Source organism: Taurulus bubalis (assembly GCF_910589615.1).
Source record: "Taurulus bubalis genome assembly, chromosome: 5".
NCBI lineage: Eukaryota > Metazoa > Chordata > Actinopteri > Perciformes > Cottidae > Taurulus > Taurulus bubalis.
In genome coordinates, this window is record NC_136593.1 from 13959591 (window position 1) to 13975240 (window position 15650).

A 15650-nucleotide genomic window follows, 5' to 3' on the forward strand; every position below is an offset into this window, starting at 1 on the left:
AATTGGACGACAACTCCAAAGGGAGCTCAACTGGAGATGAGACCGACCTTTGCTTCATGTTAACAGCATTACATGTGAAAAGACATTTTTTTATTTGTTATTTACCTTCTTACCTGAATCTCCATTATACCCACATTTCCCATGTTCTTCTATATAATTTAAGGCAAGCGCTCTTGAATACATGCAAATAATGTTTTGTTTATGTAATTTGCTGTAAAAACTCAGCTCGGCTGGCAAAGCAATGACAGTTACAGCAGGCCAATTTTAGACTTGTCTAATACAGTGGTTCTCAAACTGTGGGGCGCGACCCTCTAGTGGGGCGCGGAGGTATTATAGATGGGGTGCTTCTTTTTTAAAAATGTTCTTTCAGAATCCTTTATTAATCTCACAGTGGGGAAATTATTCTCTGCATTTGACCCATCCTTAGTAATTAAGGAGCAGTGTGCTGCTGTGAAGCAGCCGGGGTTCAGTGTCTTGCTCAAGGACACTTCGTCATGCCAACTATTATATGGGGAGAACAGGGATCAAATCGGCTACCTTGTGGTTTCAGGACGAACACTCCCCATGAGCTACATTAGATTTTCACATAGTTCAAAAGTACAAAGTACACGGACATAAAACCTCATTAATAAATACATGGTGAAATGCCTATACTTTCGTGGAAATGTTTACGTTACGGCGTTAACAGGTTACGCTTGTGCATGTGCGACGGCCAAGATTCTTGGCGACTCGCCAATTCTTGGCGTTTTGCCAAAACAAAAACAGCAAAAAAGCCTATCTCATGGAGATCGACTTTTTGTTGGGGCGGTGGGGAAAGAACATTGTTCTTCCTCCAAAGTGGGGCGTGACAAAAAAAGTTTGAGAACCACTGTTCTAATAGATGATAAAATACCATTATTTGGGTTTATCTGTCAGATCAATAAGAAATGTATTATTCTACTGAATGAGATATTTGATTGTATTAATATATGACAACAAGACACAGACAATAATATAGTAAATTCTAGAGACTGTGAAACTGGAGGCATAGCAGTGCTTGAAGCTAAATGCTAACATCAAAATGCTAAAACGCTCAAAATGCTGGCATGCTGATGTTTAGTATGTTTCCAAGTTTAAAATAGTTTAACGTGTACGCATGCTAACATTTGCTAAATGGTACTAAAAGTAGGCTACAGCTGAGGCTGATGGGAATGTTATTAGTTTTGCAGGACTTTGAATATACAGCCCTGTTAGAGAAATTAAAATGTGGGTCAAATAATGATGATGCTAGAAAAAAAGTAAGGGGGAACTTACTTACTCAACATAAATTATGATGAATATGTGTATGAGTGTTTATGTTTATTCATCTGTTAAATGAGAATATATATATATATATAAAGTGATTTTTGGATTTCTTATTGATGTAGTTATGGTACATTGTATTGTCTGACCTAGAAGCAGATGGTTGTTTGGAGGGTTAAATGCCTTTGCCGTAGGCAGTCAGAATTTTTCTCCATACAGCTCTAATCCTGCTGCTCATTCAGTGTGGCAAAAGACAAATATGACCATGACATAAATTAACGAATACATTAGTTAAATTCCAGTTTATTAAATAAAATTATAGCTGTGGAATCATAAATCAAGCTAAATTTAAAAAGTGTCAATTAAATAATGTTTGATCAAAGAGTTAATCAAAGTCATCTTCACATTTTAGTAAGTTGCTTTTTCCATAAGGAAAACATTGTATACACAACAGGTGATGTAGCATTATGTTGACATACATTATGTTGTTAAAAAAAAAACTGCTGCAGTACTGAGTAATGCAAAGCTCACTGTGCCTATATCCTGAGAATCATCAAAAACAATAAAATCAATAGTACCAAAGGCTAAGTGCTCTGTTTGGCTTTATGATACACATGTTATTATTCTTTGGTAATCTCTGCAAAATGTTCAAGTTAAATATTCAGATCATCAGTGAAATACATTTTTTTAGAGAGGATTACAATTAAGACATGTCTAAGCCTCATCAGGAAAGGCAGGAACACTGGCAAGAGCTGAGATGAGCTTCTCGAACACGCTGATGCCTTTCAGGAAGACTCGCTCATTCAGATACTCGTTGTGATCGTGCAGCAGGATTGGTGTCCGGTTCATTGGAGAAAAGCCGATAGCAGGGATACCCACCTAGATGCAACAAACAAAGCAAACAGAACTGAAGGAGTGGAATAGCTAAATTAAAGAATGGAAAGTCAGATTTAATGAATTTATACTCACTGCTCGGATAAAACGGCTATCTGTGGCAGCTGGAAATATCTCCTTTTCCAGAGGTAAATTCCTACAGAGGAGATATTGACAAAGGTTTTATGATACATACAAGGACAGATTATTTACAGTCCTAGTCCTTCATGGTTTTGTCAGCTATTATTATCTGGGTAAACATTTCCAAAACATATCCTAAAAGTGCCACAGTCTGTTAGACAGGCATGACCAATAGGTCCTATACACATTTTCAGTAGAATACATAGTAACTGTAAAAATAAAAATACACTTTTCTTCAGATGCTGAGACAAGCAAGTGTAGACAGGGACTGTCAATGCTGTTATTTCTAAACAAGAGGATTGTGGGAAACGTTGGGAATATTTGCAATTGAGGTGTGAAACCTCATGGAGCGAATGCAATAAAAGGGTTGCAGAAGCAAAAAATACACACAAAAAAAAAAAAAAAAAAATCACAAAAATCTTAATTGAGGTTTAAATTGTCCCAGTAGCTTTTACTCACTTTTATCAAGTGAATACAATAAAATAAAATAGTTTAATTAAGTTCTTCTTAACTAAGTTCTTTACACAACATCAGCCTTGTATTTACCTGCACAGTAACTTGCAAAATAAATACTGGAATCACATACAGATTGTGCATTAGTGTGTACAGTGTACTCACATTGCCTTGCAAGCTGCACTGAAAGCGCTCCACCAAGGATCATTCTCCGCAGTAGAAGTCACTTTTTGGTGCATATGTTTCTGCAATGGATGACAGCTAATTTAATCTATTTGACAACAGGAGCAAGGCAACAACACTTTGACAACTGTACTGCACTGACCTGAGCAAATGTGTAAGTGACATCTTCTCCTGCTTCTTTACACCACTCTTTGATCTGCCTTTCAAACTCCTGCAAGGATAATAATAATTGGAGTTATCATTGAGCTGGAGGTCATTTCGTACCGACACATCTGCCTGTAGATCAGATGGCTGCATGTCGACATGAGTAACACAGACAAACACAAACCCGCCCATACAGACATACACACCTGTAGATTTACTTTAGGCGGAATTCTTAGGTCAAAACTGACGTCCATATCAGCTGGGATGACGTTGTAGGCCACGCCTCCTTTGACCATGGTCATATTGACTGTGGTGACATCACCAAGCGTGAAACACTCACTGGTATTTAGCCTGAAATATACACACGCACGCACGCACACACACACACACACACACACACACACACACACACACACACACACACACACACACACACACACACACACACACACACACACACACACACACACACACACACACACACACACAGCAATGAAATATAAAGTAGAATTGCATTTTTGAAAGGCCAACACTGAAAATGAACTTGACTTTAATCAAAGAAATCTGCTTACATCAAAATTCTTTGTACGAAAGAACTAATTGGCAACTCAATATTTCTGTTCATATTAATTTATGTCTCTGGGACACAAACACAACACATAATGGCTGATTAGCATTTTGACCAGGGGCCAGATTCATGAAATGTCTTACATTACATGCCCATGCTTTTGTAATAATTCCCTTGAAAACTTCCTGCAGATAATTATGAAATTTGGTACTAATGATTACAGGAATACAGAGGAAAATGTTCTAAAACTGGTATTTCAGTTAGTTGTTTTCATAAATTCAAAGGCAGTTTTCCCACTGAGATGTTTTAATTAACTATGTGGACATGCAAAATACCACATTTATGTTTAAAGCTGAAGAATTTCAGAAGTCCTTATTTATGGACTGTGACAATGATCTGCCACCTGTGCAAAAAAAAACATTAACTGAATAATTTACAGGGCTTTAATTTCTACTGGTAATAAAAGTTCCATACATCTTTCCAGGGCAGTCCGATTCTGTGGAAGCCTCAAACTCCAAACTCATCCATTTGTCTTGACTTTAAATTAGTCATGAGGGTCAGTCTCAGTGTCACTGTATTAACTCAGCCTAGTAGTCCTGCCGATGACAATAATAATATTAACTTGAAGCTACAATAACCCTTGTTGTTTGTGTCCCACAAGCACTGCTGTATCAGTGTTGTCGTATGGATTGTCTATGTTATAATGTTGTTGCTTATACTGTAACATGATATCTACTGCAGAGGGATCCCTTCTCCGTTTTCTTGAGGTTTCTTCCATATTTCCCGCCGTTAAAAAGCCTTTTGTTTTTCCTTTAATCGGCTGCGAGAGACCATGGACAGGGGACGTCATATGCTGTACAGATTGTAAATCTGTGATACAGGGCTATATCAACTAATTGAACTTGTCTTGATATGAAGCGATGCCTTCAACATAGTATTTGTATCTACTGTATGAAAAGCAGCAAAGCAGGACTTTCATACCAGGACTTCCTGTAGGAAATCAAGCCTCAAATCTCAAATTTGGGGAATAACTGCTCAAAGCAGATCAAGTGTTATAAATGAGCTTGTAATTAAAGAGAAAATGTCTTTCCATAAACATCCTGTACAAGATGTAAACGGATCCATCTCACCTGTGTTTCTCCTTCTCTCTGAAGTTCAGGAAGGAGTTTATGACTTGGCGCTGAGAAGAATAAGGCAGTATGTCACTGACGTGGCCTTTCCCAGTCTTTGTACAAAATGTTTTTATGATTCATAAAACGGTTTTATTATCTGGTTGCATGGCGTGGAAACTTACCAGCTTCTCAGCAGCAGTGTTCTCCACAAACCTGGACCCATGACCTGGACTGCCTGGGCAGTGGACTGTAATCCCTGGAAAGAAGAAGTAATTCTGCTTGACTCAAGCACGACTTTATCGTCCTCATAAAACCCTGTAATCTGATAAAATGGTGGATTCTTTTTAGGTATGTATTTTATACTCACACCAGGGGTTCCTCTCTCCGTAAAACACAGTGAAGGCCTCGCCAGGGTTTGCCAGACCTACAGAACAAATAAAACACTGTGAACATACTGTAAGTCTAGTGCATAACAATAACTATTAAAACAACAAACTGTGGGGCAAAGGATAGAAATTGATGATGTACAAATGAGCAACTACACCAAAGGAAGGTTTATGAACCTCCAAAGCAGCAGCTGCATTTCAGCACACATTTGCTTCAAAATCAATCAGGGTAATTTGGCACAGTGGGTAACATGTATTATCTAAATATTTGGTTGCTGGCTCTGTATCAAACACCACTATGCGGGCTCAGCCATTGGGGACTGCCAAACAGACCTACATGTATTCCTATTGCAGAATTTTTTCAAAGAGATCTAGCCACAACTTTTAACCATCCAATTTCCTCACAAAGGGTTTATCTGGTCATATTGCAATTAACTAGGCCAAACATCACAAGGGACCTCTCAAGGAAATATTAGCGTCACTTCTAAAAGAAAGATTATTATGGGGCTCCAGAGGGGTCAAGATGCTGACCATGACCTGCAATGTTCTCAGTCAAATCCAAAATCTAATACATGTCTGTAGACAAAAAAAGGTTATTATGTTTATCATAATTAAATCAAATATGACATCTATGGTTATATAGATATAGTTATATGGCAATATCATCCAGCTCTAGTTTAGTCAGTATTTATAAATGATTTCTGACTAGATGTCTTGACTTGGGAATAAGATCAATGTTAAAGATGCAACATTAAGTGATGTTTCTGTCTCTGAATTTCCCCTTTGAGGGCATTACAACAAACAGTCGAAACAAAGAGGAAAAAAAGGGAGGATGAATTTAAATACCATCTATTTTCTAAAGTTTATTTGTGCTCAGTCAGCTTATTTTCCCCTCAAACTTACTGGTAATGTAGCATGAAAAAAAAAATCGTTGCTATAGTAACATGCAGTTTAATACAGTATCTTGCAGAAAGATCGAGAGTGATACATATATATATTATTGGTAGGAATGTTTGTGGTGCCAAGATATACCATTTTAAAAACAGACAGCTGCCAACTAAACAGAAAACTGAGTTTTACGTGGGCACGGTATAATTAAACCTGGTTTCAATTTTTAACTGAGTGACCTACAGTGGTCAGGTTCTTATTTATTAACTTTTGAAAGAAGATGTTGCAAACAGCTATATATTTACCTTCATCCAGCGCAAAGCCAATGTTCAATTTTTGGAACTCCGGGTGCTTCACAAATGTTTCCATTCCCTTGTGACCTCCAACTTCTTCATCTAAAAAGAAAGACGTTTTCATTTTAGTTTCCATATTTCTAGTTGCCAAAAGGCTCAAAGTTGGCAAGGAAATAGTTTTGCTGACTTGAAACAAAGGCTTTACATGGTAAATAGACAAAATAATACTACAAGTACCAACAGCCTCATAAGCAATTTAGGCTATTAATCACTAATATGGCTGTAGTGGATGAAACTAAAATTAAAAAAAAGGTAATTCACTGTCTTTGCCGATTCTTACAAGTTGTAAAATGTCATCTTGACCACACAAATTAATCCAGGTCGTCGTTTGTGCCATATTTGAAGGAATACGCTCCAGACGTTCCTGAGATATCACATTCATGAGCATGGAGAAAGTCCTTTCTCGAGCATGTTTGATATCCATGATATACCTTATCACACTACAAGGCAACAAATTGTAGTTTCGCTCTCATTCACTGTTTAGTTTATAATCGCTCTGATCAATATGTATTCATTGCCAGCATCACAACCATGAAATCAGGTAAAAGAATTTTAGAGCTGACTGCAGGGGAATTATATTTAACACAATGGTTCAACTTAACAGGTGTAAACAAGCTACAAGGAGAAAGAGGAAGATGGTTATCAAGCACAGTCTGAACATACCATGCCTGTCTTCACTGGAGAAGTCTAATCTAATACAAGGGAAAACACCTGTGTGGTTGGACCAATGGTGTGTGAATGCTTTGACAACAAACTACAAATAGAGGAGAGCAGCTATCAAATATATTACCAGGAACAAACATCAAGTGCACAGTGCGCATCAGTTTCTGTCCCTCTTCCTTCAGTCTTCGGACAGCCTGGATGTACCTACAGAAAACAAAAGAAAACACCACAGAGTTAGGACACAAATAAGAAATGGAGTTTGGACTGACAGTATGCAGGTTGAGAGAGCGGGTGTTACAACAAGTGATTCTCACTGAACATAATAAAATGAAGATCAAAACAACACTAAAGTACAAATCCTGTTATACCCACTGTATAGTTACACATTTCATGTCCTGTGATCCCCGAGCAAAAATGTTGCCCTCTGCATCTTTGAAAGCACTGAAAGCATCGTGTTTCCAATGTTCCTGGAGAAGAGATTGATATCAAATCCATTTTTTTTTTTTTTTCACGTCTATTACATATAACAGGATTGTAACATCATGAACAGAGACAGACGCCATACCTGAAAAACAGGTACGACATCTGTGTGGGAGTTCAGTAAAAGGGATTTCAAGGTTGGGTTGGTCCCTTCCCATGTCATGATCGTCACAACTCTGCCTGGACAAACCTACAGGGAGAGAGAACAACAGATAAGTGTTTCCTTTCAGAAGAAGTATTACCCATTTTTTTTATTTCAACAGTCTACACAAATGTGTGCTACGTAAATTATAACATCATATTATACACAGACACACACCTCAATCTTTCTCATAGGTAGCTCAAGCTCCTCTGCTATTCTGTCCAGGAAACGAAGAGCAGCATCTATAAATGAATAAACAGATAGCAGAACAATCTGTTTAAATATTAATACTTGTGTAAAACCTCTCAGAACAGTAGACAGTCATAATGCCTCCTGCTGCTGCTGCTAGCTGTGGCAGTAGTGTCGGACTCTGGTACAGTCGCAGTAAACCAAAAGCTTTCTCTTATTACCTAACCACTTTCAGATTAGTGTGTGGATGCAACCAGGTGAGAAGAAACTCTCCTTAACCCTCACTACTCTGACTCAAGACGAACTTCATACATATCGGCGAGTATTTAAAAAGTCCCATATTACAAAAACTGAGATTTTATTTTGTGATAAAGGTCTAAGGACTATATAAAGCATTGAAACGGTAACTTCATGGAGAAAAACAAAAAGCCCATATTCAGAAACTGTGCCCTTAAACGTCTTGTCAGGATTTCCGTACTGTTGTGGTGTCACAACTATACAATATATATATATATATATATATATATATATATATATATATATATATATATATATATATATATATATATATATTGAGGCAAAAATCAAGTGTGCAACGAGCCAATTTGTTATTATTTTCCTTTCTATTATTCAGTATATGTATATATATATATCTGTGACATTTGAATTTTTTCATGTAGCAAACCTTATATTTCACTTTCATATGACTTATGGTGTTAAATAAACTTGTATCAGTGTGGATTTACTGGGGGAAATGCATTTTTTCAACAAAAAAAAATAAAGTTTCAAAATGTGCTGACTCAGCAATTTATGTTGCTGTGTTCTTTGGTTCGTATCTCGGTGATGCTTTGCAGCAGAGGGATTTGGTGAATAGATTTGGAATCTGTGTGGAATTGTCTTGCTTTTTGCTATTTGTCTTTGTCTGATAGCACCAAGCTACGGGCTGCTAGTTCCGGAAACATGCAGAGTGGGCTGACTCGTGACAAAATTATAACTATTTTATTTTAATAATTATTTTAGTTGGTGTTTGAGTTGTGTTGGCTGAAATGGCTGACTAATTATTGTAGCCCAGGTTCTCTTGTTTAATTTGATGTGTAGCATCAATATATTTATTCATGATTATTGTAATGTTTTACACAGTTTAATTAAAATTTAAAAAAAGGACCAAAAAGGTCCATGCGGGGCTTAAATCACTTCAACTAGTGCAATATAAATACTTTTTAAAATACGTTTTATTCTGTATGTGTATGTATGTGTATGTGTCTGTGTCTGTATCTGCTATTGTGGATGCTTTACTGTTTATTTGTATTACTTGTTTTTTATTTTACTATTAAACATGTCTTTTAAACATGTTTACAAAATAACTATGGGTGTGTATGTGATATGATATGAGAATGATTGTAAAACGTTAAAAAGTGTAAACAGCAGTTTTGACTGATCCCACATGACAACAATCCACAAAGAGACATGTCCAACAAGCACAGTTTAATATCGGAGTCTTGTGATGAAGACGTCTCACCATAATCCGGGTCTGGGTGGACCGTTTTGACACGGAGGTACTCTCTGAACAGACTCACAGAGAGGTCCTCTCCTCCAGGGGAGCCGAGTCCGCCTCCGACACCTGGACCATCCTTGTCAGGCAGCATGGTGCGATTTATTTTCTCGTTCTGAGGACACACGACGACATATTACAATATACACAATAACCAACATGTTATATCGTGTAGTTAACTCAGCTAACCTATAGCTGGTTTCACTTCCCGGGCCAGCAGCACGGGACATGACCCTTAGCTGTCTGATGAAGCTGAGAGGAGGTTTGTTTTTAATTTAAGCTAGCTAGCCGTGCAACTGCTTAATTTATTATTCTATGTTTAGCTAACCGTTAGTTGTAGAAGATGATACGCATGCACCTCAAACGTTATGTTAGCCAACTGGTCAAACCTTCTGGTAGTAAAGCTGAATTACAGAACAGCAAGAAAGGTAGATGCATTAAATCTGTGTTGCTAAAGTTGTCACAATACTTACCCTGTGCAGTTCACTTGTCGTCTGACCGATGCGGACTCAGCCTGTTTCTGCCCTTCAACATAAAAGACCGGTCGCCGGAATAAAACACCTGTTCATTAGGCTCGTTCGTTAGAGCTGCGCCTCGCCTGGAATCCAGACGAGAGCAGGCGGCCGCAGCAGGAGGCGTTGACAAAAAACTGCAATCAAGTCGGACAGTTGTCAGCTGCCTTCAAAATATACACAGGAAGTCACGGAAAAAAGTACTTCCTGTTAGTTCCGAACTTTTGTTTACTTGTAGTTTACGGATCACGTTTGGATTTATTATATGTGTTTATAAATATATATATATATATATATATATATATATATATATATATATATTTATGTAGAAATTACTGTGTAGCTGCATCCTTTGGTATTAGTATGTCTGCCTGTGAAATACATTACTACTGGTTTAGATATGTGTTATGAAAATACACCAGTTTGTATTATCAACCACACAAGATGTGTTTTTAGATTAAACATGAGACGAATAGTCAATAATCGAGGGTTAAGTACTACAACTACACATAAAATAAGGATGTTCTACAACACGTGGTGTTTGCTGTCAGATCTAAGAGCCAATCAGCTCTCTGAGGTGGCGAGAGCCAGGCGTTTCCCATCATGCACTGGGCCAAGCAGTCATTTGAGAGCAACTGCGGCGACTGACTCTAGGCTCGTTCGAGATGAGCCAGTTCTGCGCAGAATCGATCGGTGGCGATCGGCGCGCAATGCATGCCGGTTAGATTTGTGTCCGACTTGCTCCCGACTTGGTCTGACGTCATGCACACGTGGTCAACGATACTCTCACGAGACTAAGCCGACCGTCGATTTCAGAGGCTGGCGCTGCAGTGGCTCTCCCCAGACTGCTTGGCCCAGTGCACCTGGCTTGGCCTGGCGCCTTGCTCTCGCCACATCAGAGAGCTGATTGGCTCTTAGATCTGACAGCAAACACCACGTGTTGTAGAAATTTCGTATTTTATGTGTAGTTGGAATACTTAACGCTGGATTATTGACTATTAGTCTCATGTTTGATCTAAAAACATTTTTTGTGTGGTTAATAATACAAAATCGTATTTATACAATACACATCAAAACTACTAGCAATGTATTTCACAGGCAGACATCCATCCATCCATTATCAGCCGCTTATCCAGGGTCGGGTCGCGGTGGCAGCAGGTTCAGCAGGCCGACCCAGGCTTCCCTCTCACCCGCAACACTTTCCAGCTCATTCTGGGGGATCCCGAGGCGTTCCAAGGCCAGCCGGGAGATACAATCCCTCCAGCGTGTCCTCGGTCTTCCCCGGGGTCTCCTACCAGTTGGACGTGCCTGGAAAACCTCTAATGGGAGGCGTCCAGGAGGCATCCTGACTAGATGCCCGAACCACCTCAGCTGACTCCTTTCGACACGAAGAGCAGCGACTCGACTCCAAGCTCCCTCCTGATGTCCGAGCTCCTTACCCTATCTCTAAGGGTGAGCCCGGCCACCCTGCGGAGGAAGCTCATTTCGGCCGCTTGTATTCGAGATCTCGTTCTTTCGGTCACGACCCAGAGTTCGTGACCATAGGTGAGGGTTGGATCATAGACCGACCAGTAAATGGAGAGCTTCGCCTTCCAGCTCAGCTCCCTCTTCACCAGGACGGACCGGTACAGCGCCTGTTTTATTGCTGCAGCCGCACCAATCCGTCTGTCGATCTCCCGCTCCACCTTACCCTCACTCGTGAACAAGACCCCGAGATACTTGAACTCCTTCGCTTGGGGTAGGCAGTTTGTCCCCACCTGGAGGGAGCAATCCACCGGTTTCCGGCAGAGCACCATGGCCTCAGATTTGGAGGCGCTAACTCTCATCCCTGCCGCTTCACACTCGGCTGCAAAACGCCCCAGTGAATGCTGGAGGTCACAATCCGAGGAGGCAAACAGGACCACATCATCCGCAAACAGCAGAGAGGCGATCCCGAGACTCCCGAACCGGATTCTCTCCGCCCCCTGGCTGCGCCTAGATATCCTGTCCATGAAGGTCACGAACAGGACCGGTGATAAAGGGCAGCCCTGGCGGAGGCCAACACCCACCGGGAACGTGTCTGACTTACTACCGAGGATACGAACACAGCTCCTACTGCAGGCGTACAAAGACCGGATAGCCCGTGCCAACGGGTCCGGCACCCCATACTCCCGCAGCACCCCCCACAAAAACCCCCGAGGGACCCGGTCGAAAGCCTTCTCCAAGTCCACAAAGCACATGTAGACTGGTTGGGCAAACTCCCAGGACCCCTCCAGTAGTCTTGCAAGGGTAAAGAGCTGGTCCACTGTTCCACGACCGGGACGGAATCCGCACTGCTCGTCTTGAATCTGAGGTTCGACAAGCGGTCGGAGCCTCCCTTCCAGCACCCTGGCATAAGCTTTTCCCGGGAGGCTGAGCAGTGTGATGCCACGATAGTTTGAGCACACTCTCCGGTCCCCCTTCTTGAAGATGGGAACCACCACCCCGGTCTGCCAGTCCATGGGCACTGTTCCCGACCCCCATGCGACACTGAAAAGGCGTGTCAACCAAGACAGCCCAACAATGTCCAGTGCTTTCAGCATCTCAGGGCGGATCTCATCCACCCCTGGCGCCTTGCCACCAAGGAGCTTTTTGACTACCTTAGCGACCTCTGCCAGGGATATGGGAGAAACCACCCCAAAGACTTCCGGCGCTGCCCCCTCTCCGGGGGACATGTTAGCCGGGTTTAGGAGTTCCTCAAAGTGCTCTTTCCACCGCCCGACGATGTCCCCAGTCCGGGTCAGCAGTTCCCCCCCCCCCCGCTGAGAACAGCCTGGGGTAGGCCCTGCTTTCCCTTCCTGAGCCGTCGGATGGTTTGCCAGAACTTCCTTGAGGCCAACCGAAAGTCCTTCTCCATGGCCTCCCCGAACTCCTCCCATGCCCGAGTTTTAGCATCCGCGACCATCGCAGCTGGTCCAACAACAAAACACCATTCGGGTTCAGATCGGGCAAGCCGTTCCTCCCAATCATGCCCCGCCAGGTTTCTCTGTCATTGCCCACGTGAGCGTTGAAGTCTCCCAGGAGAACTATGGAGTCGGCAGGCGGCGCCCTTTCCAGGACCCCTCCCACCGACTCCAAGAAGGCCGGATACTCCGAACTGCTGTTCGGTGCATAAGCACAGACAACAGTCAGAGCTTTACTCCCTGCAACCCGTAGGCGCAGGGAGGCGATGTTGGATGCTATGTTGGAGTTCTCCGGGGAAAACTCCAACATAGCAGCGCTCAGCCGGGGGCTCGTGAGTATCCCCACTCCCGCCCGGCGCCTCTCACCCTGGGCAACTCCAGAAAAGGACAAAGTCCAACCCTTCTCCAGGAGCTTGGTTCCAGAGCCCATGCTGTGCGTGGAGGTGAGCCCAACTAAATCTAGCTGGTACCGCTCCACCTCCTGCACCAGCTCCGGCTCTTTCCCCGCTAGCGAGGTGACGTTCCACGTCCCTAGAGCTAGTCTATGCTGCCGGCGATCGGCTCGCCCAGGTCTCCTGCCTGGCCCGCCGCCCGGTCTGCATAGCACCCGACCCCGATGCTTCCCCCCGCGGGTGGTGAGTCCACAGGGTTGCTGGTCCATGATCTTTTTTCGGGCTGAGCCCGACCGGGCCCCATGGGTGAAAGCCCGGCCACCAGACGCTCGCCGTCGAGCTCCCCTCCCGGGTCTGGCTCCGGGAGGGTGCCCCGGTTTCCCTTGTCCGGGCGAGGTAGCTTCATTCCGTGGGCCGTACATCATCAGGGTTTTTTGAACCGCTCTTAGTCTGGGCTCTCCCCCGAGACCTGTTTGCCTTGGGAGACCCTACCAGGGGCTGACGCCCCGGACAACATAGCTCCCAGGATCACTGAGCCACTCAAACTCCTCCACCACGTTAAGGTGGCGATTCATTGGAGGAGACAGGCAGACATCAAAAGACCAAAGGATGCAGCTACACACTCATTTTTACATAAATATATATTTATAAACACATATAATAAATCCAAACGTGATCTGTAAACTACAAGTAAACAAAAGTTCGGAACTAACAGGAAGTACTTTTTTCTGTGACTTCCTGCGTATACACAGCTGACAGCTGACAACTGTCCGACTTGATTGCAGTTTTTTGTCAACGCCTCCTGCTGTGGCCGCCTGCTCTCGTCTGGATTCCAGGCGAGGCTTAGCTTTAACGAACGAGCCTAATGAAATCGACAGCCGGCTTGGTCTCGTGAGAGTATCGTTGACCACGTGTGCATGACGTCAGAGCAAGTCGGGAGCAAGTCGGACACAAATCTAACCGGCATGCATTGCGTGCTGATCGCCGCCGATCAATTCTGCGCAGAACTGGCTCATCTCGAACGAGCCTAATGTTTGAATTTTTAAACTATATTCAGGCGTGAATATAGGCATATATTATTTAAGTACAAGGTGTGGAAGTATTAACACAATATATATATATATATATATATATATATATATATATATATATATATATATATATATATATATATATATATGTTTATTTTTTACAGCAAATACCTCAAACTTTTACATTTTTGAAAAACCATGTAATTATGAAATTATTTATGAGGAAAAGCAATACATCCTCAAATTCGTGAACCTGGAAACATTAAATATTTTGGCATTAAAACCTTAATTACCAAAAAATAATTTCAGTTCAGTAGAAAGTGCAATATGTCCTTCTGATATAAAGTGATGTAGAAGTATGAAGTATCATGAAAATAAGATGCTCAAGTGAAGCACAAATACTACAGCACTTGAGTAAATACTACATATATTACATTCCACCACTGGACCCGACTAAACAAACTAAAAAAGGGTCACCATTGAAAATAACAAGATGTAATTCCATCATATAGCTATTATGGTATTTAAAAAGGATACTTTTAAATACCAAAATACCTTTTCAATATTCCTGAATGATATTCAAGAATATGATGCATAATGGTAAACTCCTGAGTTTTACAGTTTGAGATGTTGCATAGCTAGCTCAAGTAGAGCAAGTAAGACGAACATATCAAACATGCAAAGGTCAGTGGTCAAACGATTTTTAACACACATGGGCCAAGCTGCTACTTCACTTCAAACAGCAGGTGATGTGCATTGTGTTAATGTGTCCCTTAGCAAGACACCGAAGGTAAATCTGCTGAATCATTCTGAAAAAGAGCGCCAGCTAATTGCTGAAGGACTCCAAGAGCAGCAAGTGAGCTTTTGTTTGGACCATTTTAAATTCCTGACATGAAAGGCAAAGATAAAGTGGGGAAACAATGACACAGTCAAAATCATTAAAGGTCAGTCAGGAGGAAGATGACTCACTATAAGACAAAGCCCAAGAGGAGGAAATGAGGACAACAATGTATAAAATGGATCATCAAAATGACGGTGGGTAAAAAAACATATAATTTTTTAACCGATCTTGGGCAAAAGCTTTATATTGATCATATTTGTTGTGAGTTTTGGACAAAGAGGAAAGCCAACACCTGGAGCAGAGGCTAACCTGGATCCTGAGCATCTCCTCCTCATCCACATGGATGGTTCAATGTCCTGCACCAAGCTCTTGCAAAAGCACAGCAGACAGCTCCTCCCTTCAATGCCATGTCTGCACAACTATGGAGGAATTTATTATGAAGTAAAAGTCTGAAATATTTATTTAACACTAGTATTCAGACTCTTAACTCAATACTAGTTAAAGCACCTTGGGTTGTGTAGATTCTCTGTTTTGTCTGGTGATCC

General features: G+C 41.8%; 1 protein-coding gene across 1 annotated transcript; it reads right to left on the minus strand.

Annotated features, from left to right (window-relative positions):
- Nucleotides 1–1574: 1574 nt before the first annotated feature.
- On the minus strand, nucleotides 1575–9509 carry LOC306736732 (aminoacylase-1-like). The gene is made up of 14 exons (XM_079218394.1): nucleotides 9376–9509; nucleotides 7845–7909; nucleotides 7611–7715; nucleotides 7418–7512; nucleotides 7173–7249; nucleotides 6335–6424; nucleotides 5123–5179; nucleotides 4938–5011; nucleotides 4774–4823; nucleotides 3282–3426; nucleotides 3074–3142; nucleotides 2914–2993; nucleotides 2251–2311; nucleotides 1575–2160 (listed from the first exon to the last, which is right to left on the minus strand). Exons 1-14 carry the CDS (start codon nucleotides 9500–9502, stop codon nucleotides 1996–1998), a joined length of 1260 nt encoding a protein of 419 aa, XP_079074520.1. The 5' UTR covers nucleotides 9503–9509; the 3' UTR covers nucleotides 1575–1995.
- Between the last annotated feature and the right edge of the window lie 6141 nt (nucleotides 9510–15650).